The sequence below is a fragment of the Mrakia frigida genome (assembly GCF_051309035.1).
Source record: "Mrakia frigida strain ATCC 22029 unplaced genomic scaffold BDY24scaffold_46, whole genome shotgun sequence".
NCBI lineage: Eukaryota > Fungi > Basidiomycota > Tremellomycetes > Cystofilobasidiales > Mrakiaceae > Mrakia > Mrakia frigida.
This window is the reverse complement of record NW_027481235.1, coordinates 1-25,090: the sequence shown is the minus strand read 5'-3', so window position 1 is coordinate 25,090 and position 25,090 is coordinate 1. Positions and strand designations below refer to the sequence as shown.

Sequence of the window (25,090 nt, the reverse complement as noted above, 5' to 3'; positions counted from 1 at the left end):
CCTCTCCCCAACCCCAACAACCCCACCGGACTCTCTTCTCGTTTTTACTACTCGAAACTCGTTCAGGATGCCCAACAACAAACGTTTGACCAAGAAGTCAATGCAGGGAGCTATGGAGAACATCCATCCTTCCTCGAGGAGGTGTGAGTACTCACTCTCCTCCCTTCGAGCTCAACCAAACTTCGAAGAGCTCGTTTGAACTGATTGTTTGCGTTGGTGTCCTTTTGGCTGTATGTAGCCGGTCAGCTTGATCGAATTGTTCTCAGGAAGACGAAGCTTTCGAAGGAGAAGAACTACAGGAAGAGAGCCAACGCTGAGAAACGTGAGCTCAACCTTTCCCTCCCTTCTCGCCTTCGCTCCTTCTTTTGCTCGAGAGCTCACCACCGTCCTTTCTTTTTCTCTCTTTCTTCCTCCTTCTCTTTCCATCCTTCCCCTCTCCACCTTCACCTTCGCTCAACTCACTACGCACCCTCTCCTCCAGTCGAACGCCCCCTCTTCTTCCACCACTCCCTCCCGCCTCCTCCCTTCGTCGCCCACACCCTCCCCGAACTGCACGAGCTCATCTCCCAAGTCTACCTCGAGCGAAACGATGACGAGCTCGCCCAGCTTAAGAAGGAACGTCGAGCCGGAAGGGTCAAGTGCAGGAGGGAGATCGAGATCGAGGAGATCAAGAGGAAGGAGTTGAGCGAGTATCAGAGCGGGTTTGGTGAGTCGTCGTTCCTTTTCCTTTCACCCCTTCCCTTCTCCTCCTCCGTCGTCGTTCGCTTCGAACCTCATCCCTTCCCCTTCTTTTCCACCTCGGTTCTATAGAGGTCCCCGACCTAACCCACGAACCTACGGTCGCGCTCATGCGATCCTGGGAATCCTGCGACCCTTCGTTCCTGCCGTTGCTGAGGTACATTCGAATCAACTCCAAGGATCCGGAACTGGTTGTCGTGGCCCATAGGGGGTTGGGAAGGGGAGTGGACGATGAGTTCGCGCCCCAGAATGTTGGGGGGGCGGAGGGAGAGGAGATGGAGGAGTAGAGAGAGGACGAGAGGGGAGAGGGTTGGGGTTTTGGACGCGTCCTCGGTTTGGGTTGCTGGTTTTTCTTTGTACGTGATAGGATATGATTCTGCGATACCCCGTTTTCTTGGATGTTCGTCGAGGTTGGGTTGGGAAAGAGGGAGGGAGAGGGAAGCGGGACGCGTTCGACCTCGGTCTTTTCCTTTCTCTCTCATGTCCAGCTCAACTTGCTCTCGTATTTTCGGTTCGTGAACTCAAAGGGACGCAAGCAGATGATTGAAACGATGATCTTACAGATATACAACGACGAGCGACGGGAACGAAACCCAAATGAAGCAAAGAGCGGACGCGTCGAATGAGAAGAGGCGGCCTACTCGACCTTTACTATCACCTCCGAGACCCACCCGTCTCCTCTTGAAAGTAGGTCATGTGCCCTTCGGGCTTCCTGCGATGCGGAAGGAAGGGAGGGAGAGAGGGTCAGTGAGAGAACGAGACGTGTGAGACGAGAGAGATTGACTCACCTCGAAGAAGCGTCGTCCAGCTGACTCTGACAGAGATCCGGTGGCATTCTAGAAAACGAGAGAAAAGGAGCGTCCAGTTCCAATTTTCAAGAGAAGACTGGAAAGAAAACAATCCCACTCACTCGATCCAAAACGAATGGATCCTCAACCTGCATAAAACTCTCCGGCTTCCTCGTCGAAGTCCTCTCCACCAAGCCTCCTCCCCTCAAACTCATCATCTCGAATCCTACACTCCCCTCCCAATCCACCAACCACCCAAAGAACCACTCCAACACATCCTTCATCCCATACATCTCCAGCCTCCCCTTCCCAACCGTTGCGAACGCCTGCTCCCAACGATCGTCCATCTCCCCTCTCGGAACACTCAATGTCGCATCCACCCAGCTCGTCCCGTCACCCAGGAGGTCGTAGACGGCGTTGATCCTAACGAGGTAGGTGAGAAGAAGCAGGAGGATGGCGTAAGAGGAGATGCTTTCGGATCGAGGGAGGGAGGAGCCGGAGAGGTGACGGTTTTTCGCCCAGATCTTGAGGTAGTTGGCGAGGGGGAGGAGGAAGTGAGGGGATTGGTGGAAGTGGGAGGAGAGGAAGAGGGTATTGTAAGGGCCGGCGAGGCAGTTGACGTTGATGTCGAGGGGGAGGAGGGTGCCGATGTCTTCGAGGATGACTGTAGAGAGACGGAAAGAGGTTAGATGGAACTAGATTATGATATAAGAGAGCATGCTTACCGATGGGGGTGTTTGCGTTTCGGATCACCTGGATGTAGAGAGGACGAGATCAGAGGAGAGGCGGGTCGAGAGGAGAAGGACGACGCGTCGACGAACCCTCTGGATCTGGAAGCCACCGGCTTTGGCTATGCAGCGATGAGCGAGGTTTCCGAGGTTGTAAGGAGTCCCATCTGTGTGGAAGTTGGGAAGTCCTCCTTGGGAGTCGATGTGTCCTGTGAGGGAGACGAGAAGGAGATCGTTTGAGGAACGCGGTTCGAACTAGTGGAGTTCGACCAAAGAACGAGGTGCTCACGACGACGCAGATATCCAGATCCGTCAAGTCCGAGTCGAGACCGTAAGCGACAGATCCGAAGATGGCGAGGTGGTATTGTTGCCCTGTAGAAGTCGAAAGAGACTCAGTGTGATCCGGCGTCGAGGCCGAGCTCGACCTCGCACTTACCGTACTTCCTCTGAATGCAATGCTCCAGCCTAACCAAGATGCTGTACCTGTTCCTCCTTGTTTGCTGACCTGGTTCGCTGTCCTAAAAACGAGCAGGTGAGAGAGGGAGGGCGTCAGCTTTGCTCCCGTCGACGCTCCCGCCGGCAGATTCATCTTCCCTCGACTCACGCACCTGTAGCAGGTGCAAGATGTAATCTTCGTCGCTGAGAGAAACACCAGACGGAGCTCGGCGGATACGTGATCTTGGATCCGTCTTCGACACAGAAGCAGAGGAAGGGGGGAGTGAGTAAACGATTGGGAGAGGGAAGGAGGGTGGCGAGGTGAGCTCGACGAGATCGAAGAAAGCTCACCCTTTGGAGGACGCTTCGCCAAGTGGGAAAAACCGTTCCAGGTATAGACATGAACTAGGATCAGAAGGCGCGAAGAGATTGAAGAAGGCTGAGACCGGTGGTTCGAGATGGTGGTGGATAGCGTGAAGGGAGGGACGGGAGGGGGAGGAGGAAGGACGAAATCGAGCTCACTCAGTTCGGAGCCAGGTTCGGTGTCAATAAAGGATGGTAGAGTTTTTCGGTGATTTGAGGACTCTTGGGTTACTCACAGAACGGCAGGTTCGTGGAAGATCGAAGATTTATCCTGTCGATGAGATAGAAACAGAGGCGTCAATCTCGAGCTCACTTTCGACATCCTTCCTTGCCTCCAACGACCATCCTCTCCTCCTTCCTCCCTTTGAACTCTCCGTCCTTTCAGCCCTTTCAGCTCCATTCCTGGTGAATGGTCTCCCCTCCTTCCAAATCTCTCACTGTTCGGATCATCAGGCACGGACAAACGGAGGAGTGAGTTCGAGCACTTCTTCCCTCCTCGTAGCCCCTTGCGCTACTCACGGCCAGCTCCTACCCCTCCCTTCTACTTTCCTTTGAAAGCTCACACACTCTCTCTTGTTATTTGTGATCAGTAATCTGAATCATATCATCCAGGTAAGCTATCATACTCGATCGTGAAGACACGGGACGGGGGAAGAAGAAAGGCAAGAGGAGGGAGGGAGGAATGACTCGAGCTCACACTTTCGCTTCCCTCCTTCTCCGACCTTCAGGGCCAACTGAACACACCTTTGAACGAAACTGGTCGATCTCAAGCTATCCTACTCGGTCGACAATTGTCAGAAGAGGTCTCTTCCTGGAAAGCTGCCTTCTCGTCCGACCTCGCTCGAGCGAAAGAGGTTTGTTCGTCTCCCCTCCTTTGCCCTCGTCAACACAGCCAAACGCTCACCTCGGTCTTCGTCTATACTTTTCTCAGTCAGCAGAGCTCGTTTTGTCTGAGTCTTCGTCACCTCCAGAGCTCCAGGTGGACGTTCGGCTGAGAGAACGCGTTCGTGCTCTCTTCCTCGCTCCTCCTCTCTTCCATGCGTCGTCGTTTGAGCTCATGCCTTTTCCTTCTTGATCTTCACAGTTCATGTCTTCCCACCAAGGACTATCGTTTCTCAGTGACGATCGTGGACCTCTACCGAAGGACGCTGAGCTTGTGTCGGCCATGGCAGCGCGAGCTCTCGAGTTCTGGGTCGACGTGATTGTCCCTCTTGCTGTTGGAGGAGAAGGAGGAACCATCGGTCTTGTCTCGCATGGAGCCTTCCGTGAGTACACTCTAGTCGAGTCGCTTTTTTTTCCTCTTCTAGCAACTGACCTCTCTGTCCTCGTTCGAACGCGTCAAAGTCAAAACCCTCCTCACTCACCTTTCCTCTCCCCCCGTCAAACTCCTCTCGCTGGCCAAGGGAGTTCAGATCGCCCCTCTACCCAATACCTCGGTCACCACTGTCGTGATATCTCAGGACGGGAAGGGAATGGTCAAGAGCTGGGGAGTCGTAGAGCATCTCGTCGTGGAGGAAGAGTCGGCGGGAGGGGCGAAGCTGATCGTTGGAGATCTCAGCGGAGGAGAGTAGACTCGTAGATTCACGAACTTAGATTTTTCCTTTCGGCTTATATAGACTATAGATGCGCTTCTCTTCCCATCGACCTTAAAGCAGGGAAGTCAAGGAGCGGTCGCCAGGGCCTGCGGCAGGGAACGAGCTTCGAGCTGGCACGTCCTCTCTTTCTCCCTCACCCACCACCCCCTTCCCCATCCTTCCGCCCCCTTTACCCAGGAAGAAGAACATCTTACAGTCATGGGAGACTTCAAGCCCATCAGTGAGTTATAGCAGCTTTTGAGAGGGAGAAGGAGAGGCGAGTTGGCTGACCTCGCTCCGCTTTCCATCCATCTCCTTCCCTCCCTTGTTCCGTCGTTCTTTCCTCCTCGTTTGCTCGCACCCAGCCTTCGCCGAGCATCTCCAGGTGAGTCAATACTTCTCACATTATCTATCCTTTCCTCAACCTGCCTGGAACTCCATCTTTGGAAGCTCCAGAGAACGAGCTCCTTGAACTGACCCACACACCGCTCCTTCCCTCTCCCTCCCTCGTCCTCTCTCGCTTCCCCCACCTCGCCTTCGCTATCCTACCAGCTCACCGCTCTCGGCATCCAACCCGCTTCCATCTCTTTCCAAACCCTCACCCTCGAGTCGGATCACTTCATCTGTGTCCGAGACCAGAACAACGTCGTGATTGTGGATCTCGCGGATGCCAACCAAGTCATGAGGAGGCCAATCACAGCAGATTCGGCGATCATGCATCCTTCAGAGAAGATTCTCGCTCTCAAGGGTAAGCACAACGTCTCTTTCGTCGAGGTTTGGTTTGGGCGAGGTGGGAGGATGGCGAGGGAGAGGGAGAGAGAGAGAGAAAGGGACAACGAAGGAACGCTCGAGCTCTCTCCCCTTCGCTTCCTCCTCCTCCTTCCTTCCTTTCGCTTCTTCTCGAGGGCATTTCTTCGCTTCGGAGCGATGAAGGTGGGGAACACGAGCTGACCTCGTTCGTTCTTCGTCGTCTTCTACAGCCGGTCGACAGCTTCAAGTCTTCAACATCGGAACGAAGCAGAAGCTCAAGGCTCATCTCATGAACGAGGAGATCGTCTTCTGGAAGTGGATCTCGCCGGAAACCCTCGGTATCGTCACGGAAACAGCAGTCTGGCATTGGTCGCTGGGTAACGAGTCTCCTCCAGTCAAGGTTAGTTTCCACTCTTGCGGCCTTCAATCGAGGAAAAGGAGTGAGAAGAAGGGAAGGAAGGAGGGCTGAGCTGACGTCTCCTCTCTCTTTCTCTTCTGGATAGATCTTCGACCGTCTACCAGGTCTTCACGGATGCCAGATCATCAACTACCGACAGTCTCAGGATGGACAGTGGTTGGTTCTCGTTGGAATTGGAGCGAACAAGGATCCTGCTGGCTTCAAGGTCAAGGGAAGTATGCAGCTCTACTCGATCGCCAGTGAGTCCCCTCCCTCCGTCCGTCTGCTCTCCAGCGAGAAACCGTAGAGCTGATCCGACTACAATGCGTCTCTCCGTCTTACAGGGAAGGTCTCGCAACCCATCGAGGGTCACGCCGCTGCGTTCTCGTCGTTCAAGCAGGATGGAGCTCCAGCTGCTTCCAAGCTCTTCTCCTTCGCCGTTCGAACTGCTACTGGTGCTAAGGTGAGTTTTCCTCAGCTCTATTTGCTCCTCTCGCCCGTCCTGAGAGCTCATCCGTCCCCTTCCAATCGCAGCTCCACATCGTCGAGGTCGACCACACGGCTCCCAACCCTCCCTTCCCCAAGAAGGCCGTCGATGTCTTCTTCCCTCCCGAGGCCGCCAACGATTTCCCCGTCGCTATGCAGATCTCGGAAAAGCACGGTATCATCTACCTCGTTACCAAGTACGGTTTCATCCATCTCTACGACCTCGAGTCCGGAACCTGCATCTACATGAACAGGATCTCAGGGGAGACCATCTTCGCTACCGCCGAGCACGAGTCTACCGGAGGAATCATCGGAGTCAACAGGCAGGGACAGGTTCTCAGTGTTGGATTGGACGAGAACAACGTTATCCCTTACATCCTTCGTGAGTGTTCGCGATATCTTTCGTTCGAGATCCGAGTCGAGACAGAACTCGTTCTGAGACGCGTCCTCTTCCTTCTCCTCCCTCCCTTCCCTTTCAGAAACCCTCAACAACACCGACCTCGCCATCAAGCTAGCGTCGAGAGCCAACCTCCCCGGAGCCGATGATCTCTACGTTCAGCAGTACCGAAACCTCTTCCAGGCTGGCCAGTACAACGAGGCAGCCAAGATCGCCGCCAACTCTCCTCGAGGAATCCTTCGAACTCCCCAGACCATCGAACAGTTCAAGAACGTCCCCGTTGCTCCTGGAACCCTGTCGCCGATTCTTCAGTACTTCGGTATCCTCTTGGAGAAGGGAGAGCTCAACAGGATCGAGACGTTGGAGCTTGCCAGGCCCGTGTTGGCTCAGGGAAGGAAGCAGCTTTTGGAGAAGTGGTTGAAGGAGAACAAAGTCAGCCTTGCCCTTCCTCGACTTCGCGCCACGTAAAAATAGACACGAGCTGATCTTCTGTCGGTTTGTCTTGTGTTTCGTATCGAACAGCTCGAATGCAGTGAGGAGCTCGGAGACATTGTTCGACCCCACGACCTCACCCTCGCTCTCTCCATCTACCTTCGAGCTCAGATCCCCAACAAGGTCGTCGCCTGCTTCGCTGAGACTGGACAGTTCGCCAAGATCGTTCGTCCTACCCATCTTTCTCGAATCCGGGCTTGCTCTTCAAACTCAGCTGACCTCCTTCCTTCGTCCTTCAGGTCCTCTACTCGAAGAAGGTCGGATACCAGCCCGACTACGCCGCCCTCCTCCAGCATATCACCAGGATCAACCCCGAGCAGGGAGCCGAGTTCGCTACTTCTCTCGTCAACGACGAGAGCGGACCTTTGGTCGACATCGAGCGGGTTCGTCTCGATTCAGCAGTTTCCTTCTTCGTCCAAACGCCCGAGCTGACGATCTATCTTTTCCCTGTTTCCTTCTTCAGGTCGTCGACATCTTCATGGCGTCGAACATGATCCAGCAGGCTACCTCTTTCCTCCTCGACGCTCTCAAGGACAACAAGCCCGAGCACGGAGCCCTCCAGACTCGACTTCTCGAGATGAACCTCGTCAACGCTCCTCAGGTCGCCGAAGCCATTCTCTCCAACGAGATGTTCTCCTACTACGATCGACCTCGAATCGCCAACCTCTGTGAGAAGGCCGGACTCCTTCAGAAGGTGTGTTTGTGCTTCTTTCCCGCGTCTCCCTCCTTCGAACTGACGCGTCCTTCTTTTTCTTGCTTTCGATCAGGCTCTCGAGCACTACGAGGATCTCAACGACATCAAGCGAGTCGTCGTTCACACCAACCTTCTTGCTGCCGACTGGCTCGTCGGATACTTCGGTCGACTCACCGTCGAGCAATCCCTCGCCTGTCTGGAGGAGATGCTCACCGTCAACATCCGACAGAACCTCCAGGTCGTCATCCAGATCGCCACGAAGTACTCGGATCTCCTCGGACCTCTCAAGCTGGTCGAACTCTTCCAGACCCACCGAACGTTCGAGGGACTCTACTACTACCTCGGATCGGTCGTCAACCTCAGTCAGGACCCCGAGATCCACTTCCAGTACATCCAGGCTGCTGCGAAGACGGGTCAGATCCGAGAAGTCGAGAGGATCTGCCGAGAGAGCAACGTCTACAACCCCGAGAAGGTCAAGAACTTCCTCAAGGGTGAGTTACTTCGTCCAATCGTCCCTTCTGTCGTCGACTTTCGACGCGGCCTGACCATTCCTTCCTCTCTCCTTCCTCGAACCCCGCAGAGGCCAAGCTTTCCGACCAGCTCCCCCTCATCATCGTCTGCGATCGATTCGACTTCATCCACGACCTCATCCTCTTCCTCTACCAAAACGGCCTCACGTCCGCCATCGAGACCTACGTTCAGCGAGTCAACTCTGCTCGAACTCCTCAGGTCATCGGAGGACTCCTCGACGTCGATTGCGACGAGGGAACCATCAAGAACCTCCTCGGATCGGTCACTGGAGCGTTCCCCATCGAGGAGCTCGTCAAGGAGGTCGAGGAGAGGAACAGGCTCAAGCTCATCCTTCCTTGGGTCGAGTCGAGAGTCGCCGCCGGTCAGCAGGATCCCGCTCTCTACAACACCCTCGCCAAGATCTTCGTCGATTCGAACCAGAACCCTGAGGCTTTCTTGAAGGAGAACAATGTGAGTTTGGACGAGACGAAGATGTTGGAAGTGCAGCGACTGACGCGTCCTCCTTTCCCTCCTTCCCCCTTCAGCTCTACGAGCCTTCCGTCGTCGGAAAGTACTGCGAGAAGCGAGATCCTTACCTCGCCTTCATCGCCTTCGCCAAAGGATTCTGCGACGACGAGCTCATCGCAATCACCAACTCCAACTCGATGTTCAAGCATCAGTCGCGATACCTCGTCAAGCGTCGTCTTCCGGAACTTTGGGCTCAGGTCCTCGTCCCCGACAACATCCACCGACGTCAGCTCATCGACCAGATCATCGCCACCGCCGTTCCCGAGAGCACCGATCCCGACGACGTCTCGGTCACCGTCAAGGCCTTCATCGACAACGATCTCCCGTCCGAGTTGGTCGAGCTCCTGGAGAAGATCATCCTCGAGCCTTCGCCGTTCTCGGACAACCGAGCTCTCCAGAACCTCCTCCTCCTCACCGCCATCCGAGCCGACAAGGGAAAGGTCGTCGGATACATCGGAAAGCTGCAGAACTACGACTCGGACGAGATCGCTAGGATCGCCGTCGAGCAGGGACTCTACGAGGAGGCCTTCACGGTCTACACCAAGCACGACCAGCACGCTCAAGCCATCGGAGTTCTCGTCGAGCACGTCGCCAGTTTGGATCGAGGATCTCAGTACGCCAACAAGATCAACAAGCCAGAGGTTTGGAGCAGGCTCGGAAAGGCTCAGCTCGACGGTTTGAGGATCAAGGACGCTATCGGTCCGTTCTCTCCTCTCTCTGCTCTCGATCCCAAAGATCTTTCCTGACCTCTTCTCGTCACTTCCTCCAGACTCCTACATTAAGGCCAACGATCCCAACAACTTCCCCGAGGTCATCGAACTTGCCAACGCCGCCGGAAAGAACGACGACCTCGTTCGATTCCTCCAGATGGCTCGAAAGCACACTCGAGAGCCCAAGATCGATACCGAACTCGCCTACTCGTACGCCAAGACCGATCGTCTGCACGACATGGAGGAGTTCCTCGCTACCACCAACGTCGCCGATATCCTCGTCGTCGGAGAGAAGTGCTTCGAGGACGGCCTCTACCAGGCTTCCAAGCTCCTCTTCAGCTCCATCTCCAACTGGGCTCGGCTCGCTACCACCCTCATCTACCTCGGAGAGAACCAGCCTGCTGTCGATGCTGCCAGGAAGGCTGGAAACACTCAGTCCGTCCCTCCTTCGGCTTCGTTTCGTTCGTCTCTCCTCTCCAGACTCGTCAACTGACCTTCCTCGTTCTTTCGTTTAATCAGGGTCTGGAAGCAAGTCAACGCTGCCTGTATCGACAAGAAGGAGTTCCGATTGGCTCAGATCTGTGGTCTTAACTTGATCGTTCACGCGTGAGTGCTCTTCGTTGCGTGTTCGAACTCGAGACCCGTCTCGCTTCCATCGCTGACCTCCCCATCTTCGTTCCTACCTTCCAGTGAGGAGCTTCCTACCCTCATCAAGCTTTACGAGAAGAACGGCTACTTCGACGAGCTCATCTCGCTCATGGAGGCTGGTCTCGGTGAGTCTTGACCGATCTCCTTTGTTTTTGCCTCTGTTCTATCCCTGTCGCTAACTTTCCTCGTCCTCTCTACTTTTCAAGGTCTCGAGCGAGCTCACATGGGAATGTTCACTGAGCTCTCGATCCTCTACGCCAAGTACCGACCTGAGAAGCGTGAGTTCCCTTTTCCTCCTCTAAACGACTCGACCTCGTCTTGCTGACCTTCGTTTCCTCCCGCTTTTCTCGTTCAGTCATGGAGCACCTCAAGCTCTTCTGGAGCAGGACCAACCTTCCCAAGGTCATCCGAGCTGCCGAGCAAGCTCACCTTTGGTCCGAGCTCGTCTTCCTCTACATCAAATACGGTTCGTTTCGTCTCTCGAACCCCCTCTTTCGAAGACTCGTTCTGATCAGCTCCTTTTCTTCGATGCTTGCAGACGAGTTCGACAACGCTGCTCTCGCTATGATGGAGCGATCCGCCGACGCCTACGAGCACAACCAGTTCAAGGACACCATCGTCCGAGTTGCTAACATCGAGATCTACTACAAGGTTCGTTTTCTTTCTCTGCACGTTTCGACTTCCGACTCGAGCTGATGGTTCTGTCTTCCTTCTCCCTCCAGGCCCTCACCTTCTACCTCTCGGAGCAGCCCACCCTCCTCACCGATCTTCTCGTCGTCCTCACTCCCAGGATCGATCACGCTCGAGTCGTTCGAATGTTCCAGAGGAAGGACAACGACAACGTTCCTCTGATCAAGAACTACCTCGTCGCCATCCAACACGTGAGCAGCCCTCTTCACCCCTCTTTCTCTCTTCGATTCTACGAACGCTGACTCTCTTATCCTTCGACTTAACAGCTCGACATCGCCGAGGTCAACGACGCTTACAACGAGCTCTTGATTGAGGAGGAGCAGGTCCCAACTCTTCGAGACAGCATCCTCAACGTGAGCCTTCTTCTCTCCTCTCCCGCTCTTCAGACTCAACGCTGACCTTCATTTCTTCGTGCAGTTCTCGAACTTCGACTCGATGGCTCTCGCTCGTCGTCTGGAAGCTCACGAGCTCCTCGAGTTCCGTCGTCTTGCCGTGGTTCTTTACAACAAGAACCGAAAGTGGGAGGAGTCCATTTCGCTCAGCAAGAGGGACAAGCTCTTCCAGGACGCTATTCTTACCGCTGCTGAGTCTGGGGAGGAGGAGGTTGCCGAGGAGGTCTTGACCTACTTCGTCGATATCGGATCGAAGGAGTGCTTCGCTGCTACGCTTTTCCTTTGGTGAGTTGTCTTTGCGTTGGCTTCGCGTCGGACAGCAGCTGACCCCCTTTCGTTCTACTCACAGCTACAACCTTCTTCGTGCCGACGTCGTCGACGAGCTTTCGTGGACGAACGGACTCAAGTGAGCCCTGCTTTCCTTCACCTCCGTATACTCTTCCCGACTTCGGCTGACCTTCGATTCTTCTTCCTCCCCTCAGCGATTTCGCCTACCCTTACAAGCTTCAGGCTGCCCGAGATCAGCACTCCGCTGTTAGCAAGCTGAAGGCTGAGATCGAGACCCTCAAGCTTGCCAGGCCGAAAACTGTTGAGGAGGATGGACGTGAGTTCGCTTCTCTTCGTTCTCCTTCCCTCTTCGTCCTTCCGAACTGAACCTCTTCCTTCTCGTTTCCGTTTGCACAGCCATTCTTGGTCCAGGTTTCAACAAGACGTTGATGATCGGTGGACCCGGAGGGATGCAGCCTCCTCCACAGATGAACGGCGGACTGTATCCTCAAGGTTCGTCTTCGTCTCCCCCTCTCGCTTGCCGTCTGTCTGTGAGCCCTTGAGCTGACTCTCCTCTCTCCTTTTCTCATCTTACAGCAACCGGATGGGGAGGAGCTGGCTTCTAGGTCGTCTATAGTCTCTCTTTAGTCTCTCGTTGGTTTCGGTGTCGTTTTTCGCGTTTCATTTTTCCTCACTTGGTTCCTTCTCCCACTCTTTCTCTCAGCTTTTCTCGTTATCTCCTTCGCTTTCATCATGATAGATGACTCTCTACGATTCTCTCATACTTTCGTTGGGCTTCGCATGTAGACCTAGCCGGAGCGAAGGAGAAGAGGTCGGCGACGACGCGTCTCTCTCTTCGAGGACTTTGAGGGCGCTTCCTCGCCTCCCTTTGCCTATCCGGACAACGTACTTTTCAAAGAGTCAGCGAGTAACCTCATTCGATGGGAGACTAAGCGGTACGAGAAGTGGGAGAACGAGAAAGCAACAGGAGGCGGGGACGGAAAGACAATCCATGGAGACGTCGAACGAAGAACACCAGCCTCTTCGAACTCAAGCCATAGACTCCAAGAATAGAAAAAGAGGTTGAAGCAGACTGACGTGAACACATGGAAAGAGAAGTGTCGCGTCGAGAGAGCCCGACCTGGTAAGTCTTAGAAGAAGAAGAGTGAACAAAGGGCCTCGAGGTTCGACGAGGTCCGATCGAGGCTTGTTGATATCTGACGACGGCCGAGAAGGTAGATTTTGGAGAAGTCGAGATGCTGGCTTTAATGAAAGCTTAGGTGAGATCGAGGGACGACGGTTGAATGGAAGAAGAGAAACGGCCTGGAATTCAAGGACTAAGTACACTTCAAAATGCTCACAGCCTAGGGAAAAGAGTGACTCGACTCAGCATTATAGGAACGGAGGTCAAGGTGAAGTGAAATAGACTGACGGCGGACTAGAAAATTTTGGTCGGCCCTGAGTTTCGGACGCGCGCGCAAAAGAGGCAGGTTTGAGACAGACGCGTCGTTTTCAGTTCTTGCTCTTTTCTTTCTCTTTTCGTCCTCTCAGAGCCGCGTCGCAAGGTTGCAAACGAATGATGTATATCGCAGGAAGCTGAGAGAGCACTTCGAAGAGCTGCAGCACGTCGTTTAAGGCTCAACTGGCAGAGGTTGCGATCCGATCTCAATCTCAACGGCGGTTTCCTCTTTCACCTTCGGCCATCGAGAGCTTGGCCGAATGCTCACCTTTTCAATAAAGGTTCTCGATCTATCACGTTTACGCAATTGGGGAAGTGAAAACGTTTCAGGATCAAGGGAATTGAAACGCGTCGCGTCTGTCCAAACACGTCTCCCCTCGATGGTGTTCTTCTCTCAGCGTAATCAGGTCATCAAATCCCTCCCTTCCCTCTCTCTCTCACAACATCATTTGTTGGGAACAATCACCCCTCCTTCCAACCCAGTTCGAACCGTGCGATCAACCGACGCAACTCTCTCTCCGATTCCTCCTCGTGCAGCGATTTCGTTGTCAGGTCGAGAGGAATCCGCAGTGTTGTGGATGTGAGTTTTGAGGGGATCGGGGGAGGTTTCAGGCTGGGTAAAAAAAGGAAGAGAAAAGAGAGGAGCTCAGAAGAAGGAAGGGGAGGATGGGAAGCTGGAGCAGACGAACTCGTTTCTTTGCGGAAGGGACGACAATCTTGGGTTGAGCTGGTCTGCTGAAGAAGACGAGGAGAGTCAGCGCAGTCTCTGGATCCCAGCGAGGGGATGTACTCACTCCATGTTGTTGAAGAGGATGGGAGTTAGAGGAAAGAAAGAGGGAGGAGGAGGAGGCAGGAGATGACGAACCCATGATGACTTCCTTCCTTTTCCCCTCTTTCCTAACATCTTCTCCCTTCTCAGCCCTCTCAGATCTTCTCTCTACTTCAGGTTTTAGTTCGATGGAATACGTTCTCAGAGTTCGGTTACCGCGGCGAACTACCCGTCGGATGAAGGCGTGACGGGAACGAGCTCGCCCTCTCAGCCTCCCCTCTCCACTCGCTTGATGTTTTCTGCGAGTCCATTCGAACCACCATCTCCTCCCTTCCTTCCTTCGATGAGCTCCAGCGCAGCTTCCTCCGACGAGTTCTCTCGTCTTCTTCCCTTGGTCACCTCAGTCATCTCCAAGCGATCAGAGGAGCTCTCGGATCTCCCAACCATCGCCTCGCCAGAGGGAATCCTCGCAGCCCTCAACTCCCTCCCTTCTGAGCTCCCAGAGAAAGGATGGGGAACGGACAAGACCATCAGGTTCCTTCTTGACGAAGTCTCTCAAGGTCTCTCCCCGGGTCAATGTGGTCCTAGAGTGAGTTCGAGAGCAGGGAATGAGGGTCAAAGAACAAACGACGGAGCTGACCTTCTTCCTCCTTCCCTCCTGCTCTCTCTCTCCTTCCTTCCTCCTTCCTTCTCTCCTCCAGTATTTCGGTTTTGTTACTGGAGGAGTCACTCCAGCAGCTCAGCTAGCAGATATTCTGGCGACCTCGTTCGATCAGAACGTTCAGGTTCATCTTCCAGTGAGCTCGAGCTCACCTTGATCTTTCCTTTCCTCCCTCCCTCTCACGCTGACCTCTGCCCCGTCTTCCTCGATAGAACGAAACGATCTCCACGACGATTGAAGCGCGTGCTCTCCTCCACCTCCTCTCCCTTCTATCTCTGGATCCGGACGTCTTCCAAGGCAGAACTCTCACCTCAGGAGCGACAGCAGCAAACGTGCTGGGATTAGCGACTGCTCGAGACTCGTTCTTCTTGAACGGAGCTGCTGGTGTTCCTGAGGGTTGGGTTATCGCTGAAGATGGGTTTCCTCCGGGACCCAGTGGGAGAATCGAGGTCCTGGGAGTGAGAGTTCATGCTTCTGTGAGTTGATCTGTTGGAAAAGCGGCGTTCAAGACTGGTCGCGTTCAAGACGGAATCCGAGCTCACCTTCGTCTATTCTCGCCGTCCAGATCGTCAAAGCTGCTGCCATCGTCGGAATTGGTCGAAGAAACTGCATTGATATCGGAGATGGGGGCTTGGGCTTCGATCTCGTCAAGCTGGAGGAGCGAATGAAGTCGAACAAAGCCCAAGGGAAGGGTTCGATTGTTGTTGTTGGATTCGGAGAGGTCAACTCGTGAGCGTCTGACTTTTCTTCTTCAGCATCTCCCTCGCTAAGTATTCATCTCTTCCTTGCAGTGGAGGATTCACTCCTAAAGTTCCAGCTCTCAGAGCCCTCTGCGATAGATACGGGGGATGGCTACACATCGACGGCGGTACGCTTCTCTCTCTCCCCGCGCGTGTCGTCTCTCTCCCTCCCTTTCTGACTATCCTATCTCGTCTCCCTCCCTCGAACTTCCCCAGCCTTCGGAGCCTTTGCAACTCTTCTTCCTGCCCTTCGGTTCTGCTCCGAGGATCTCAAGCTGGCAGACTCAATCACCGCCGATGGTCAGTTCTGTCGAATTGAGGAATTGAGCCTCTTGCCCTCTCCAGCTCTGACGCGTCTTCGTCGTCTTTCAGGTCACAAATGGCTCAACGTCCCGTACGACCTTGGTATCTTCTACTGCCGCTCCCCTCTCTCCCTTCCACGGTCCTTTGGTCCCTCCCCAGCGTCAGCACCCCCGGCATATCTCACTCCCTCAACAATCACCTCTTCTCCCTCCTCTCAACACCCCTACCAGAACCCAACTTTGCCCATCCCCTCCCCTCTCAACGTCAACATCGAAAACTCTCGTCGGTTCCGAGCTCTCCCTCTCTACGCGTCCCTCCTCTCGCTCGGACGAAACGGATACACCAAATTGGTCGAGAACAACATCGCCTTTGCTCAACGCGTTTCGGTCTACCTTCAGCAGCATCCGAAGTTCGAAGTTCTCAACCCTGAGGCAACATTGAACGTTGTGCTTTTCAGAGGCTCGGAAGAGCTGAAGAGGGAGTGCAGCTGGCATCCTGAGAAGGTGGAAGCGGGAGGGGAGCTGCAAAGGGTGTTGAACGAGGCGAGAGTTCTTTACGTCAGTCCGACGGCATGGGAGGGAAAGGGAGCCGTTCGGTTAGCTGTTTCGAACTGGCTGACTGGTACTGGTGGAGAGGAAGAGTGGGAGAAGGTCAAAGGGGAGTTCGACAGGGTTGCGGAAGGGTGGTGAGAAGCGAGGCGTTGGAGTCGGTATTTTTCTCGTTCAGCTTAGCTTTATCCCGAATTCTAGACCCATACATCATTCTATAATACTTAACTCTTAATCTTCAACCTTTCCGGTTTGTAAGAGCGAGAGACCTCTGATGAGAAGGAGTTTGCGAGGGAGACGTTTCCGTCCTCTTCTCTTCGCTTCTTCCCTCGTCGATCTTCTTTCTGGTACTCAGCTCGAGTAGAAGTTCAACAACCAATGAAATGATAATACAGAAGACAGAACCGAAAACAACTTAGTCCAAGATTCAAAGCACAGCGAACACAGTCCCGAAGCAAAAAAAAGAAGAACGAAAGAAGGGTAGAGCAGAGAAGATCGAGAAAGGTTCAAAGTCCCGTAAGGAAAGAGAAGGGTCGAGTGGAATGTCCAGAACAAAAGGAAGAAGCGAAGACGAAGAAGAAAGGACGGGAAGGGAGAGGGGAACGAAACGAGGGAGAGGGGAACGAAACGAGACGCGTCGCCTACTCGGTCCAGATCTTTCGAACGAAAAAGGAAAGAGGGACGAGTCAGCTTGATCAACGAGACGAGGAAAGAATGAACAGAGTCAGAGCTCACCTGATTGGTGTTCCTGTCGGTGCATTTCCAGGTCTGGGATCTACGAAAGAGAAGAAAGAAAGCGGCAGGTTGTCGTCAGATTCTCGAAGTTGAGGCAAAGCGAAAGGCGGGAAAGAAAAGAACTGACTGAACCGAGTTGTCGAGTCTTCCGTCCGTAAGATCGAGGCACTGTCCCTTTCCCTCGACGGCGAATCTCTTGTCTCCGGTCCCTGCGAGTGCCAAAGGAGAAGAGGGGCAGTCAGTCAGCGACGCGTCGAGCAGAGTCGAAACGAAGGAGGAGAAAGTAACACTGACTGTAGAACTGCTGAGCAGGAAGCCCAGGGTAGCACTGCCAAATCTTCATTCCAATTCCGCTTGCAGGGTTGGATCCAGCATCGAGGCAGAAGTCTGAAGAGGAAGAAACGTCGAAGTAAGCGACGAGAAAGGCGACGAGCGGAGAAGGAAGGGGAGGAGAACGGAGGCGAACTGGTGTTGGCGAGCTGAATCTTGGTAGATCCTTCGTTCCAAATCCATTCCTGAGCAGGAGTCCAGTTGCAGTCGTAGATCTGAACGGGAGTGCCGTTCGCATAAACCGCTCCTCTGACATCAAGACACTTGTTGTAGTTTCTGTTGGGGAAGATCCTTCGTCCGTATTGAATGGGAGGTGAGATAGTGCTCGGAGTGGAAGTGGGGAGCGAAGTACCGGAGGGAACGATTGAGATCGAGGTCGTAGTAGGAGGAGGAGCGGCGCAGGTCCCCGTGTTGAGGGCAGGGCAAGCAGCGTCGGAGGTTTCGGTAGTTCCAGGAGGAGTTGGGACGAGGTCCCCAGCGTTGTTCTGCGAGAGGGAAGGAGAGAGAGAGAGAGTTCGGTCACTTTGAGAGGGAGGGATGGGGGGATGGAAGAAGAAAAAGAGGGACGGGAAGGTCACGAACGTAGAAGCATCTGAAGACAGGTCCAGATCGAACGTAGGAGCATCGAGTTCCAGTAGCATCGGAGTCGGAAGTAGGACTAGTCGCTCCGCAGGGTGAGAGGTCAGGGCAGGGGACGGCTCGCTGGGAAGGGAGAGAAGAAGGGGAAAGAAAGGAACGAAGTCAGCGTTTGGTTCCGCATCTCTCCTCTCTCGTCTCGACAAACTCACTGGTTGAACAACAGCACCCTGGACGAGGGAGGCAGCAGAGATGAGAAGAAGAGCGAGGGAAGCGAGCATAGTGTTTAGTTTGACTGTGTGGAGTGAAGGGTTGAAGTTGATGATGGTGGTGAGTGAGAAGAAAACAAAAGATGGTCAGGCTGTCTTTTGTACCTCAGCTGCTCCAAAAACGCCTCCTTTGGAGTCGACTCCAAGAACCTTCTTCGCTATGAACGGATCCGAGCTGCACGTTCTCTTAAAGAAACAGTCAGCAGGTCGAAAACGCTGTCACCTCGAACCAACCTTCGAACGATCATTGCCAAAACCGAAAGAGGAAGAGGGAGGTGAGCCTATAAAGAGGAAGATGAGATTGTCACTGGAATCTGACCCGAGCAGAGCTTCAGGATGGTGAGGCTAAGCGACGTTCAATCTACGAGAAGGAGAGCGGGGTGAATCGATCCGACGAGAAAACGTCGCGTCGAGGGAGCGCGCAGGTCGTTCTTTTGCTTCCTGACTTCCGAGGTCAGCAGCTTGTGTCGAAGGGCTGGACCAAAGGAGAAGGAAGAAGAAAGAATGAAAGCCCAAACAAGGTCAGCCTTTTCGGTTCTGAGGATTCAGAGACAAAGAGAGAGGAAAGACAAACGAGGAAAGACAAAACGAACGAAGCAGGCTCGCTCTTCCACCACCTCAACACGTTCGCCAAACGAGAAAGAGCACTGGTAGGTACAGGTTCCCCCAATGCGATGATGGGTACCCTCGAAAGAAAAGAAGGGCACAGCGTCAGCAAACTCGGGAGTCTTGGGCAAGACCCGACGAGATCGAAACTCTGGTTTTCGCTTCTTCCTCTTGCTCGCTTGTTGGGGCTGAAAAGGATGGAACATGTGTCGTTAAACGAAAGCTGCGTAAAAAGTAAACAAAGGCTCTGCGTTGAAGACGAATCAAAAGACTTCTTCCTCGGCTCCTCCCTCTCCCTCCCTGCTCCTCTTGATGCTAGCTCGACCCGACCCCCCCTCAAACCTTCATCTCGACCTGCAAGATTCCCTTCGCAAGCGCATTGAAGTTGTGCTGAGTGGTGGTAGGGGTTCGGAGTTGTTTGGCTGTAGAACGAACCAAATCGAGGGAAGGAGGGAAGGTCAGGATCCGGATCCGGAGGGGAGGGAGAGACATGAGGTACGTACGAGTAGGAACAGGCGAGAGGAGATCCGATGCAGCGTCAAATCCGTAGGAGTGAGTCTGAGCGTCTGGGTGAGTTCGGGAACAGGCAGTGAGGGAGAGAGGAAGGAGAGTCAGTCACGGCGTCGACGTCCTCGCTCTTCCGTCCCTCTCGTTTCCCGACTCAGCCAGGAGGAACAACTCCAGGAAAGATACAAAACTCACGATCTAAGGCCTCCTCTCTCGACCAGCCAGTGTATCTCTGGAACTCAGCAACGGGGATGGTCTCGTAGAGCTCGGCGACGACGACGAGGTTCCTGTTTCGGACGTTGCCTGGTTGCGTTGGACGACCGGATGAGGAAAGTGTGAGAGAGAGGAAGTGTACACGAGGGTCAACAAGCGTGAAAAAGTACAAAGAAGAAGCGGAAAGGAGAACTGACTCTTGACGAAACCGAAGAGGTACTGAGCGATTGTGGACGACGCGGCGTCGAACTCGTTCTGAGGTGCTTGAGCGATGATCTGAGCGAGCGAGCGAAGGGAACGATCAACACGTCACGAAGGAGGAGAAGTCAGCTCTCACGTTGGGAGAGAACGGCGAGACAGAACGAACGCGACGCAAAGGGACTCACCTCGTCGATCTTCCTCGCCGTCTCCCAAATCATCGAGTGCGTCTTGGTCTTGACCGCCGAGATGAAGGTTGCAAGCTGGTAGTAGATCGGGTTCCCTGAAGCGTAGTGCTGCTTGTGAACCCAGGCGTGGAGAGTTGAGATGGCGACGGAGCTGATAGAAGAAGGAGGAGAAGTCGAGGTCAGGCTGTGAGCTCGAGCGGCGAGCTGAGGAGCCAAAGGAAGGGACGACGAACATGTCTGGAAGTGAAAGATCGAAGAGGATGAGAGGAACGAGGTAGTAGACGTCGAAAGGGGAGACCTGGTTGGTTCGGACCTCGGTCTGAGGGCGAGGAAGAACGAAAGGGAAGGAAAAGAAGGAGGAGATGGTCAGCTCGAGGTCTCCTTCCCTCTCCTCCCCTCCTTCCCTTCCTCCCTTCCTACGGGATCTACGGAAGGACTCCCGCGTACGAAACAACTCTTTTTCCACGTAAAAACATGTTCAAACTCACCCTCGCAAACTCTGCAGCGGCGTTTCTCATCCCTGGGGTGTCTCCTCTGTTTCCTCGCCTCTGCATCGTGGCGATGAAGTTGGCGAGGGCGACGGTGGGATCCACTCTAGGAGGAGGAGGTGGTGGAGGAACGAAGGGAGCTGCTGATGGTGTTCCTGCTGGTGTTGCAGATGAACTTGAAGCTGAAGGGACTGAGGGAGGAAGAGGAGGTGGAGGAGCTGAAGCTGGTTCGACGTCCATGGAACCGACTTCTCCCTCGTCGACAATTCCTGCTGCTGCTGAGGTTCCTTCGATGACGGAAGAAGCTGGATCGTCTCCTGGGTGTGGGGCTGAGGGAGGAGTAGCGGTGACTGGAAGAGGAGGAGGAGGAGCGGTGGAAGGAGTCGGGGTGATGAGGAGGAGGGAGGAACCTGTCGACGCTTCAGCGGTGGATTGAGGGATGGGAGCGAGAAGAGGAGGAGGAGGAGGGGCGGAGGCAGAAGGGGAGGAAGGGTCGAAAGGTTCTTGAGCTGGAGGGGAAGGGAGAGAGCTCGACATGTTTGTGCTGAGAGGGGAGATGGTGGGCGTGAGAGGGGAGAAGGGAGGAGGTGGAGGTGAGCTCGTTCAGGTCGATCTCCTTTTACCTCCGAGACCCAGCAGCCGGTCTACATGTAACAAATGGGCTTCTCTCAGTAGGAAATGAGTGAGAAGCAAGGCTCGAAGTTTACGTCCCTTTTTGCAAGCTGGTCTTTTCTCTGACCTCTTTTGTTCGTCTCTGGTCATTCTTTGCTCTCTCTAACTCCCAAACTCTACGAACTGCTTGCTCTTCCTTTCGAGGTAGATGCTGAACGAAACAGGTCTGTCCAAGAGCGAAAGTAGCCCAGTAACAATCTAATCTACCTCGTCACGTCACGTCGACGCTCCCCGCCCGAGCGAAACCACCTCGACCTTCCTCCTCTTCAACGCACCACCGCTACCTCCTCTTCGTCCTTCCTGTGAGCCCTGAGGCTGGAGAAGAAGAAGCACCTTCGAAGCAGCCTTCCTTGGAAGCCTCGAGACCGACGAGCTCAGCGTCTCCATGTCGGCGACGCGAAGGGGTGGAATCGAAAGCGAGAGCAGAGGTGGGTCGAGCTCGTCTCGGTTGAGGTCTGTAGCAAGACGGAAGGAACGAGAGTCAGCCAGCTAACACCAGGAAAGAGAAGAAGGCGAGAGAGCTCACCGTTGCTCATCCCGCCAGCCAAACCCTCCAACTCCTCCGCCAGCAGCACTAAATCCAGCCCACTTCGATCCACCACGTCCCTCAGCCTGTTCTTTGCGATCTCCGTCGAAACCACGCTCCGGACTTGGGTTGCCGCGTCGGGGCTTCCTGGGATGGGCGAGGAAAGGGAGGAGGTGACGAAGGCTGAGAAGAGTTGGATCTGGGAGAGCAGGGACTGGAGGAGGTCTCGGGTTGTCGGATGAAGGAGGATGAGGAGTCGAGCTACGGGGGCGGGAGCTGCGAGAGAAGGGAAGTGAGAGGGTTGGTCAGAGGGGAAGTAGTCGGTGGAGGAGGTGAGGAGGGAAAAGACGAACCTTCCGTCGTCTCCTTCTTGTTCCAAGTGTTCCAACCTCGCTCGAGAAGAGCCGTTCGGAGTAGATCGCCGATGGTGTTGAGGACCCACGAGGTTTCGGTAATGAGGTTCCAGATTGATTCTAGATGACGAAAAAGACGAGTCAGTTGGGGCGTTCTGTGGGAGTCGTACAGAGGGAAAGAAGGAACTGACCGATTTGGAACGAATCCGTCTCCCCGTTGCGACCCTCAACGAAAGCCTTCGAGAAGACAGCGTTGCTGGCAGCGAATCGAAGGACCTCCTGAGCAATCTTGGCACGAGGGTCGTTGATGGATCTGTGACGTGGGAAAAGAAGAGATCAGCACGACTCGAGGAGCGGAGAGAAGAGGGTGGGAGAACGAACTCATAAAGCTTTCGCTGGATCTCCATCAGCGGCAGCAGCCAGTCCGAATCCCCCAAAGACTCGCTGGATCCCTGTTGGGAGACGAGAACGTCCCAAGTCTTCCGAAGAACGGCATCGACAGCTGCGAGGGAAGGATGGCGACGAGCGTCAGGACGAGTTGACGAGACGAGAGTCGAAAAAGACGCGACTGACCTGAAAGATCCCCTCGTCTTTTCGATCCCTCTGAAATCAGTCGAATGAGGTCCGAAGGGTCCGAGTTCCGGTAGAGAGAAAGTCCCAAAGAGCTGGCCAGCTCGTCGCAGAGACTCGACCATTCGGTGGCTGAGAAAGAACGAAGAGAGGCGGTCAGAACTGGTTCGAGACTCGAGTCGACGGAAACGGAACTCACGAGAGGAGGAAGATGAAAAGGGAGCAGCCTTGGTAGGATGCGTATGGAAGTACAAGCTGGAGTCGAAGGATGCGATGACCGCCGAGTTGGAGGAGGACGCGACGGAGGTTGGCACTGTTCGAGGCGATGAAAGGTCAGCGGAGAAAGATGTTGTATCGAACGAAAAGATACTTACGAGATCGCTTGCCAGGCCAGGTTCTGACCTCTGTTGGATTGAAGTTGGAAGCGGCCGAAAGGTCGGATCTGAAGGAGGAGGAAGAAGGATCAGCATCCGTCGGACGAGGCGAAGGAAACGATCAGACTCACAGCTTTAGAACAGAGAACTTTCCAACCACACCCTCCGCCCACTTCTGGGACACTTCTCCGACCAGAACAAGACCTAACGACTCAGGTCCCATCGCCTCAACGGAAGTGACAACTGAATCCTCGAAGGTTCGACGAGAGGTGTGAGACGCGTGCTGCAAATCGAAGGGAGGGAGTCAGGGTTCGAAGTAGCGAAAGAGCGATTAAGGTGCAGACCCACCCAGTCGAACGCGTTACTCGGAGGAGCGAGATCCGTTGGTTTCGACTCCAGTTGAAGGAACGCCTCGGAAAGGAGGACCTCCTCCTTCTTTAACGTCCAAAGGTGCATTTCCGAAGTGAGAGCGTCGCCTGCATGGAGAAACGAAACGATCAGCAGAGTGATGAGGAACGGAAGGTACAGGGACGCACCTGTTCGAGTAAGGAACGTTCCAACGACTCCGATATCTCGTTCAGCGGACAGCTCGACCGCCGCAGGAGTGGATTCAAGGTCGGCGAGTTCGACGAAGGACAGGTGAGAGAGGATGGCTGATGACGGTATCGAGTCCAAGCGAGGTTGTTCCAGGTCCACCGAAGATGAAGCGAAGTGGATCGGAGGGAAGGGCAGAGCAGAAATGGCTGTGATTTGCAGACCAGAAGCGACGAGGTCAGAACGACGACGCGACGAGACTGAGAGAAGTAGCGAGACTCACTGGCTTCCGAACCCAGCAGATCAATCTTGCACTCGATGACCTCAATCCAAGGTTCGTCCCCAGAGACATCCTCTCCTCCTTCCGTTGCAGCTACCTCTGACGGCGAGACGGCAGTTGGAACAGTTCCTCCGAGAGCGTCGAAGTCGATTCCCATATCCAGGGATCCGAGACCTGTGAGGAGAGACAAAGGCTCCTTGGCGGGTGGAGGAGGTGGCGGTGGTGGTGGCAGGATTGTAGATTGAACGACGAGATAGATTGAGGGATCTGGTCGCGTCGAAAAGAAAGAGAGGGTCAGTCGAGGACTCGATGACGAGGAAACGAAGAGCTGACCTTCTCCTCTGACGAGAATCTTCCCTCTCCTGACCCTCCTACCGCTCTTCCCTCCCTCACCCCCACTTGTACCAGCAGCAGCTTCCACAGAGGGTCCATCTGCCAATCCCCAAACTCCAAACTCAGGCCCTGAAATGCCACACCTCAGCGTTCGCAACGGCCATCGCTTCTCCGCCGAGTTCGACGAGATTGGATGATGAAGTACGACCTCGTGCGATGCTGTAAGGATCACGAAGGTAGGTGGCGTAGATGAGGAGACATGGGAGGGGAGAGGAGGTCCGAGAGGAGGCAGGCGATGGAACTTGGGGCGGGCTGAATTTGTTGAGGTCGACTGAGCTGCTCCTTCCTCCTCCTTGACTGGCTGATCTTGAGGTGCGACCGATGAAGATGCTATCCACTCTCTCTCTGCTCCCAGCCATGCGACATCCACGACTTCCTTCCCTCCAGGAACAGCCCAAGTGTCCTTGATCTCCCATTCCGACCTCTCCTTCCCTCGACCTGCGATCTCCCAAACCGCGAGCGTCCCTCCTTGACCTGGAGGACCCGAGAGCGGGAAGAAAGCGAGGAGATAGGATGCTGAAGGAGATAAGGAGAGGTAGGTAGGCGAGAGGTGTGGCAGAGGGAAGGAAGGCATGGGGAGAGAGAAGGAGGAGGGAGGGGAGGACGATGAGGTCGATGGCGAGGTTGGAAGAGGGAAAGCTTGCAGACGAGGAGATGGGAGGATTCCGTTCGAGTTGGATGATGAGGAGAGGGTAAGCGGTCTGGTAATGGATGCGACGACGACGTTCTGGGATGAGAAAACGAGTGTTCTGAGCGAGAAGAGAGGCGAGGGAGGGAAAGAAAGGAAGGAGAACAGGTCAGCTTGAGCTTCGTTCGACGTCTCTTCCTCGCCGGTCGGTCTGCCGCCCTCAGGCTCGAAGCGCACGAAGATAAACGTAGGATGGACTAACTTAGTCTGATCTCCTGTGATGAGCTCTGATATATCTTCCCATACGAGCTCGTCCCTTCCCCATTCTCGCTCCTTCGAAGATGGAACCGTCGACTCCTCCCTTCCTTTCCCTTTGTCGATCACGATCGTAGGAATCGGGATGGCTTCGATTTCGTTCGAAGATGGCGTATCATCAACCGTTGAGGTGTCCTCCATTCGAGAGAGCGATGTAAGGAAGCGAGAACGGGAGGTTGTTGATGGTGAAGGGATCATAGGCATAGGGTTCCGAAATCACGAAAGAGGCCTGTTTGAAGAGTAACGATGAAACGAAGTAACGAAGCGA

General features: G+C 54.5%; 8 protein-coding genes across 8 annotated transcripts; 4 read left to right on the top strand and 4 right to left on the bottom strand.

The window, feature by feature from the left end:
• Positions 1-11: 11 nt before the first annotated feature.
• On the top strand, positions 12-1,127 carry TMA16 (Tma16p). The gene is made up of 4 exons (XM_076642376.1): positions 12-143; positions 239-322; positions 482-706; positions 811-1,127. The coding sequence occupies exons 1-4, from the start codon at positions 68-70 to the stop codon at positions 1,023-1,025; spliced, it is 600 nt and encodes a 199-aa protein (XP_076492496.1). The 5' UTR covers positions 12-67; the 3' UTR covers positions 1,026-1,127.
• Positions 1,128-1,392: 265 nt separating this feature from the next.
• Positions 1,393-3,397, bottom strand: BDY24DRAFT_418946 (nucleotidyltransferase domain-containing protein; the record flags this gene model as incomplete). The annotated part of the gene is made up of 10 exons (XM_076643909.1): positions 1,393-1,450; positions 1,527-1,552; positions 1,649-2,190; positions 2,252-2,279; positions 2,348-2,463; positions 2,525-2,626; positions 2,691-2,772; positions 2,863-2,893; positions 3,289-3,323; positions 3,392-3,397. The coding sequence occupies 10 exons, from the start codon at positions 3,395-3,397 to the stop codon at positions 1,393-1,395; spliced, it is 1,026 nt and encodes a 341-aa protein (XP_076492495.1).
• BDY24DRAFT_403437 (histidine phosphatase family protein) lies at positions 3,150-4,692 on the top strand. Its single transcript, XM_076642375.1, has 7 exons — positions 3,150-3,206; positions 3,289-3,523; positions 3,643-3,664; positions 3,781-3,906; positions 3,984-4,055; positions 4,137-4,317; positions 4,397-4,692. The coding sequence occupies exons 2-7, from the start codon at positions 3,462-3,464 to the stop codon at positions 4,621-4,623; spliced, it is 690 nt and encodes a 229-aa protein (XP_076492494.1). The 5' UTR covers positions 3,150-3,206; positions 3,289-3,461; the 3' UTR covers positions 4,624-4,692.
• Positions 4,693-4,763: 71 nt separating this feature from the next.
• On the top strand, positions 4,764-12,366 carry CHC1 (clathrin heavy chain). The gene is made up of 27 exons (XM_076642374.1): positions 4,764-4,867; positions 4,992-5,011; positions 5,179-5,374; positions 5,607-5,776; positions 5,880-6,033; positions 6,118-6,236; positions 6,308-6,641; positions 6,739-7,088; positions 7,179-7,313; positions 7,388-7,531; positions 7,612-7,842; positions 7,916-8,333; positions 8,423-8,823; positions 8,898-9,579; positions 9,650-10,025; positions 10,110-10,196; positions 10,281-10,363; positions 10,445-10,516; positions 10,594-10,704; positions 10,777-10,889; positions 10,961-11,119; positions 11,195-11,281; positions 11,346-11,605; positions 11,670-11,726; positions 11,803-11,924; positions 12,005-12,100; positions 12,185-12,366. Exons 1-27 carry the CDS (start codon positions 4,846-4,848, stop codon positions 12,211-12,213), a joined length of 5,028 nt encoding a protein of 1,675 aa, XP_076492493.1. The 5' UTR covers positions 4,764-4,845; the 3' UTR covers positions 12,214-12,366.
• A 1,767-nt stretch (positions 12,367-14,133) lies between these two features.
• On the top strand, positions 14,134-16,309 carry BDY24DRAFT_403431 (pyridoxal phosphate-dependent decarboxylase family protein). Its single transcript, XM_076642373.1, has 7 exons — positions 14,134-14,404; positions 14,517-14,612; positions 14,689-14,952; positions 15,042-15,205; positions 15,268-15,344; positions 15,433-15,516; positions 15,589-16,309. Exons 1-7 carry the CDS (start codon positions 14,159-14,161, stop codon positions 16,206-16,208), a joined length of 1,551 nt encoding a protein of 516 aa, XP_076492492.1. The 5' UTR covers positions 14,134-14,158; the 3' UTR covers positions 16,209-16,309.
• A 127-nt stretch (positions 16,310-16,436) lies between these two features.
• On the bottom strand, positions 16,437-18,037 carry BDY24DRAFT_366969 (ricin B lectin domain-containing protein). Its single transcript, XM_076637968.1, has 7 exons — positions 17,921-18,037; positions 17,715-17,834; positions 17,269-17,617; positions 17,097-17,189; positions 16,930-17,011; positions 16,803-16,842; positions 16,437-16,723 (listed from the first exon to the last, which is right to left on the bottom strand). Exons 1-7 carry the CDS (start codon positions 17,987-17,989, stop codon positions 16,709-16,711), a joined length of 768 nt encoding a protein of 255 aa, XP_076492491.1. The 5' UTR covers positions 17,990-18,037; the 3' UTR covers positions 16,437-16,708.
• Positions 18,038-18,766: 729 nt separating this feature from the next.
• BDY24DRAFT_403427 (uncharacterized protein) lies at positions 18,767-20,751 on the bottom strand. The gene is made up of 6 exons (XM_076642372.1): positions 20,178-20,751; positions 19,923-20,008; positions 19,690-19,840; positions 19,501-19,579; positions 19,286-19,393; positions 18,767-19,149 (listed from the first exon to the last, which is right to left on the bottom strand). Exons 1-6 carry the CDS (start codon positions 20,712-20,714, stop codon positions 18,920-18,922), a joined length of 1,191 nt encoding a protein of 396 aa, XP_076492490.1. The 5' UTR covers positions 20,715-20,751; the 3' UTR covers positions 18,767-18,919.
• A 243-nt stretch (positions 20,752-20,994) lies between these two features.
• On the bottom strand, positions 20,995-25,004 carry BDY24DRAFT_403425 (uncharacterized protein). Its single transcript, XM_076642371.1, has 14 exons — positions 24,770-25,004; positions 23,820-24,628; positions 23,490-23,753; positions 23,209-23,415; positions 23,021-23,148; positions 22,804-22,955; positions 22,673-22,740; positions 22,498-22,611; positions 22,302-22,430; positions 22,110-22,230; positions 21,920-22,041; positions 21,729-21,848; positions 21,376-21,651; positions 20,995-21,304 (listed from the first exon to the last, which is right to left on the bottom strand). The coding sequence occupies exons 1-14, from the start codon at positions 24,961-24,963 to the stop codon at positions 21,066-21,068; spliced, it is 2,943 nt and encodes a 980-aa protein (XP_076492489.1). The 5' UTR covers positions 24,964-25,004; the 3' UTR covers positions 20,995-21,065.
• Positions 25,005-25,090: the final 86 nt, after the last annotated feature.

What these genes read in the sequence shown, in the direction of transcription:
- TMA16 (XM_076642376.1), top strand. Translation starts at nt 68, where the DNA reads ATGCCCAACAACAAACGTTTGACCAAGAAGTCAATGCAGGGAGCTATG. An exon ending in GAGAGCCAACGCTGAGAAAC is followed by an intron (nt 323 to 481) that starts GTGAGCTCAACC and finishes CCTCTCCTCCAG; the next exon opens with TCGAACGCCCCCTCTTCTTC. An exon ending in CGAGTATCAGAGCGGGTTTG is followed by an intron (nt 707 to 810) that starts GTGAGTCGTCGT and finishes TCGGTTCTATAG; the next exon opens with AGGTCCCCGACCTAACCCAC.
- BDY24DRAFT_403437 (XM_076642375.1), top strand. Translation starts at nt 3,462, where the DNA reads ATGGTCTCCCCTCCTTCCAAATCTCTCACTGTTCGGATCATCAGGCAC. An exon ending in ATCTGAATCATATCATCCAG is followed by an intron (nt 3,665 to 3,780) that starts GTAAGCTATCAT and finishes TCCGACCTTCAG; the next exon opens with GGCCAACTGAACACACCTTT. An exon ending in ACGTTCGGCTGAGAGAACGC is followed by an intron (nt 4,056 to 4,136) that starts GTTCGTGCTCTC and finishes TGATCTTCACAG; the next exon opens with TTCATGTCTTCCCACCAAGG.
- CHC1 (XM_076642374.1), top strand. Translation starts at nt 4,846, where the DNA reads ATGGGAGACTTCAAGCCCATCA. An exon ending in GCAGCTCTACTCGATCGCCA is followed by an intron (nt 6,034 to 6,117) that starts GTGAGTCCCCTC and finishes TCCGTCTTACAG; the next exon opens with GGAAGGTCTCGCAACCCATC. An exon ending in AGGCCGGACTCCTTCAGAAG is followed by an intron (nt 7,843 to 7,915) that starts GTGTGTTTGTGC and finishes GCTTTCGATCAG; the next exon opens with GCTCTCGAGCACTACGAGGA.
- BDY24DRAFT_403431 (XM_076642373.1), top strand. Translation starts at nt 14,159, where the DNA reads ATGAGCTCCAGCGCAGCTTCCTCCGACGAGTTCTCTCGTCTTCTTCCC. An exon ending in GGATTCGGAGAGGTCAACTC is followed by an intron (nt 15,206 to 15,267) that starts GTGAGCGTCTGA and finishes TCTTCCTTGCAG; the next exon opens with TGGAGGATTCACTCCTAAAG. An exon ending in ATGGCTACACATCGACGGCG is followed by an intron (nt 15,345 to 15,432) that starts GTACGCTTCTCT and finishes GAACTTCCCCAG; the next exon opens with CCTTCGGAGCCTTTGCAACT.
- BDY24DRAFT_366969 (XM_076637968.1), bottom strand. Translation starts at nt 17,989, where the DNA reads ATGCTCGCTTCCCTCGCTCTTCTTCTCATCTCTGCTGCCTCCCTCGTC. An exon ending in AGGGTGCTGTTGTTCAACCA is followed by an intron (nt 17,835 to 17,920) that starts GTGAGTTTGTCG and finishes CTCCCTTCCCAG; the next exon opens with CGAGCCGTCCCCTGCCCTGA. An exon ending in AGACTCGACAACTCGGTTCA is followed by an intron (nt 16,843 to 16,929) that starts GTCAGTTCTTTT and finishes TCTCTTTCGTAG; the next exon opens with ATCCCAGACCTGGAAATGCA.
- BDY24DRAFT_403427 (XM_076642372.1), bottom strand. Translation starts at nt 20,714, where the DNA reads ATGTCGAGCTCTCTCCCTTCCCCTCCAGCTCAAGAACCTTTCGACCCT. An exon ending in CCGCTGCAGAGTTTGCGAGG is followed by an intron (nt 20,009 to 20,177) that starts GTGAGTTTGAAC and finishes CCTCGCCCTCAG; the next exon opens with ACCGAGGTCCGAACCAACCA. An exon ending in CGGCGAGGAAGATCGACGAG is followed by an intron (nt 19,580 to 19,689) that starts GTGAGTCCCTTT and finishes TCGCTCGCTCAG; the next exon opens with ATCATCGCTCAAGCACCTCA.
- BDY24DRAFT_403425 (XM_076642371.1), bottom strand. Translation starts at nt 24,963, where the DNA reads ATGGAGGACACCTCAACGGTTGATGATACGCCATCTTCGAACGAAATC. An exon ending in CTGGCCTGGCAAGCGATCTC is followed by an intron (nt 22,612 to 22,672) that starts GTAAGTATCTTT and finishes CGCCTCGAACAG; the next exon opens with TGCCAACCTCCGTCGCGTCC. An exon ending in GGCTGGCGGGATGAGCAACG is followed by an intron (nt 21,305 to 21,375) that starts GTGAGCTCTCTC and finishes GTCTTGCTACAG; the next exon opens with ACCTCAACCGAGACGAGCTC.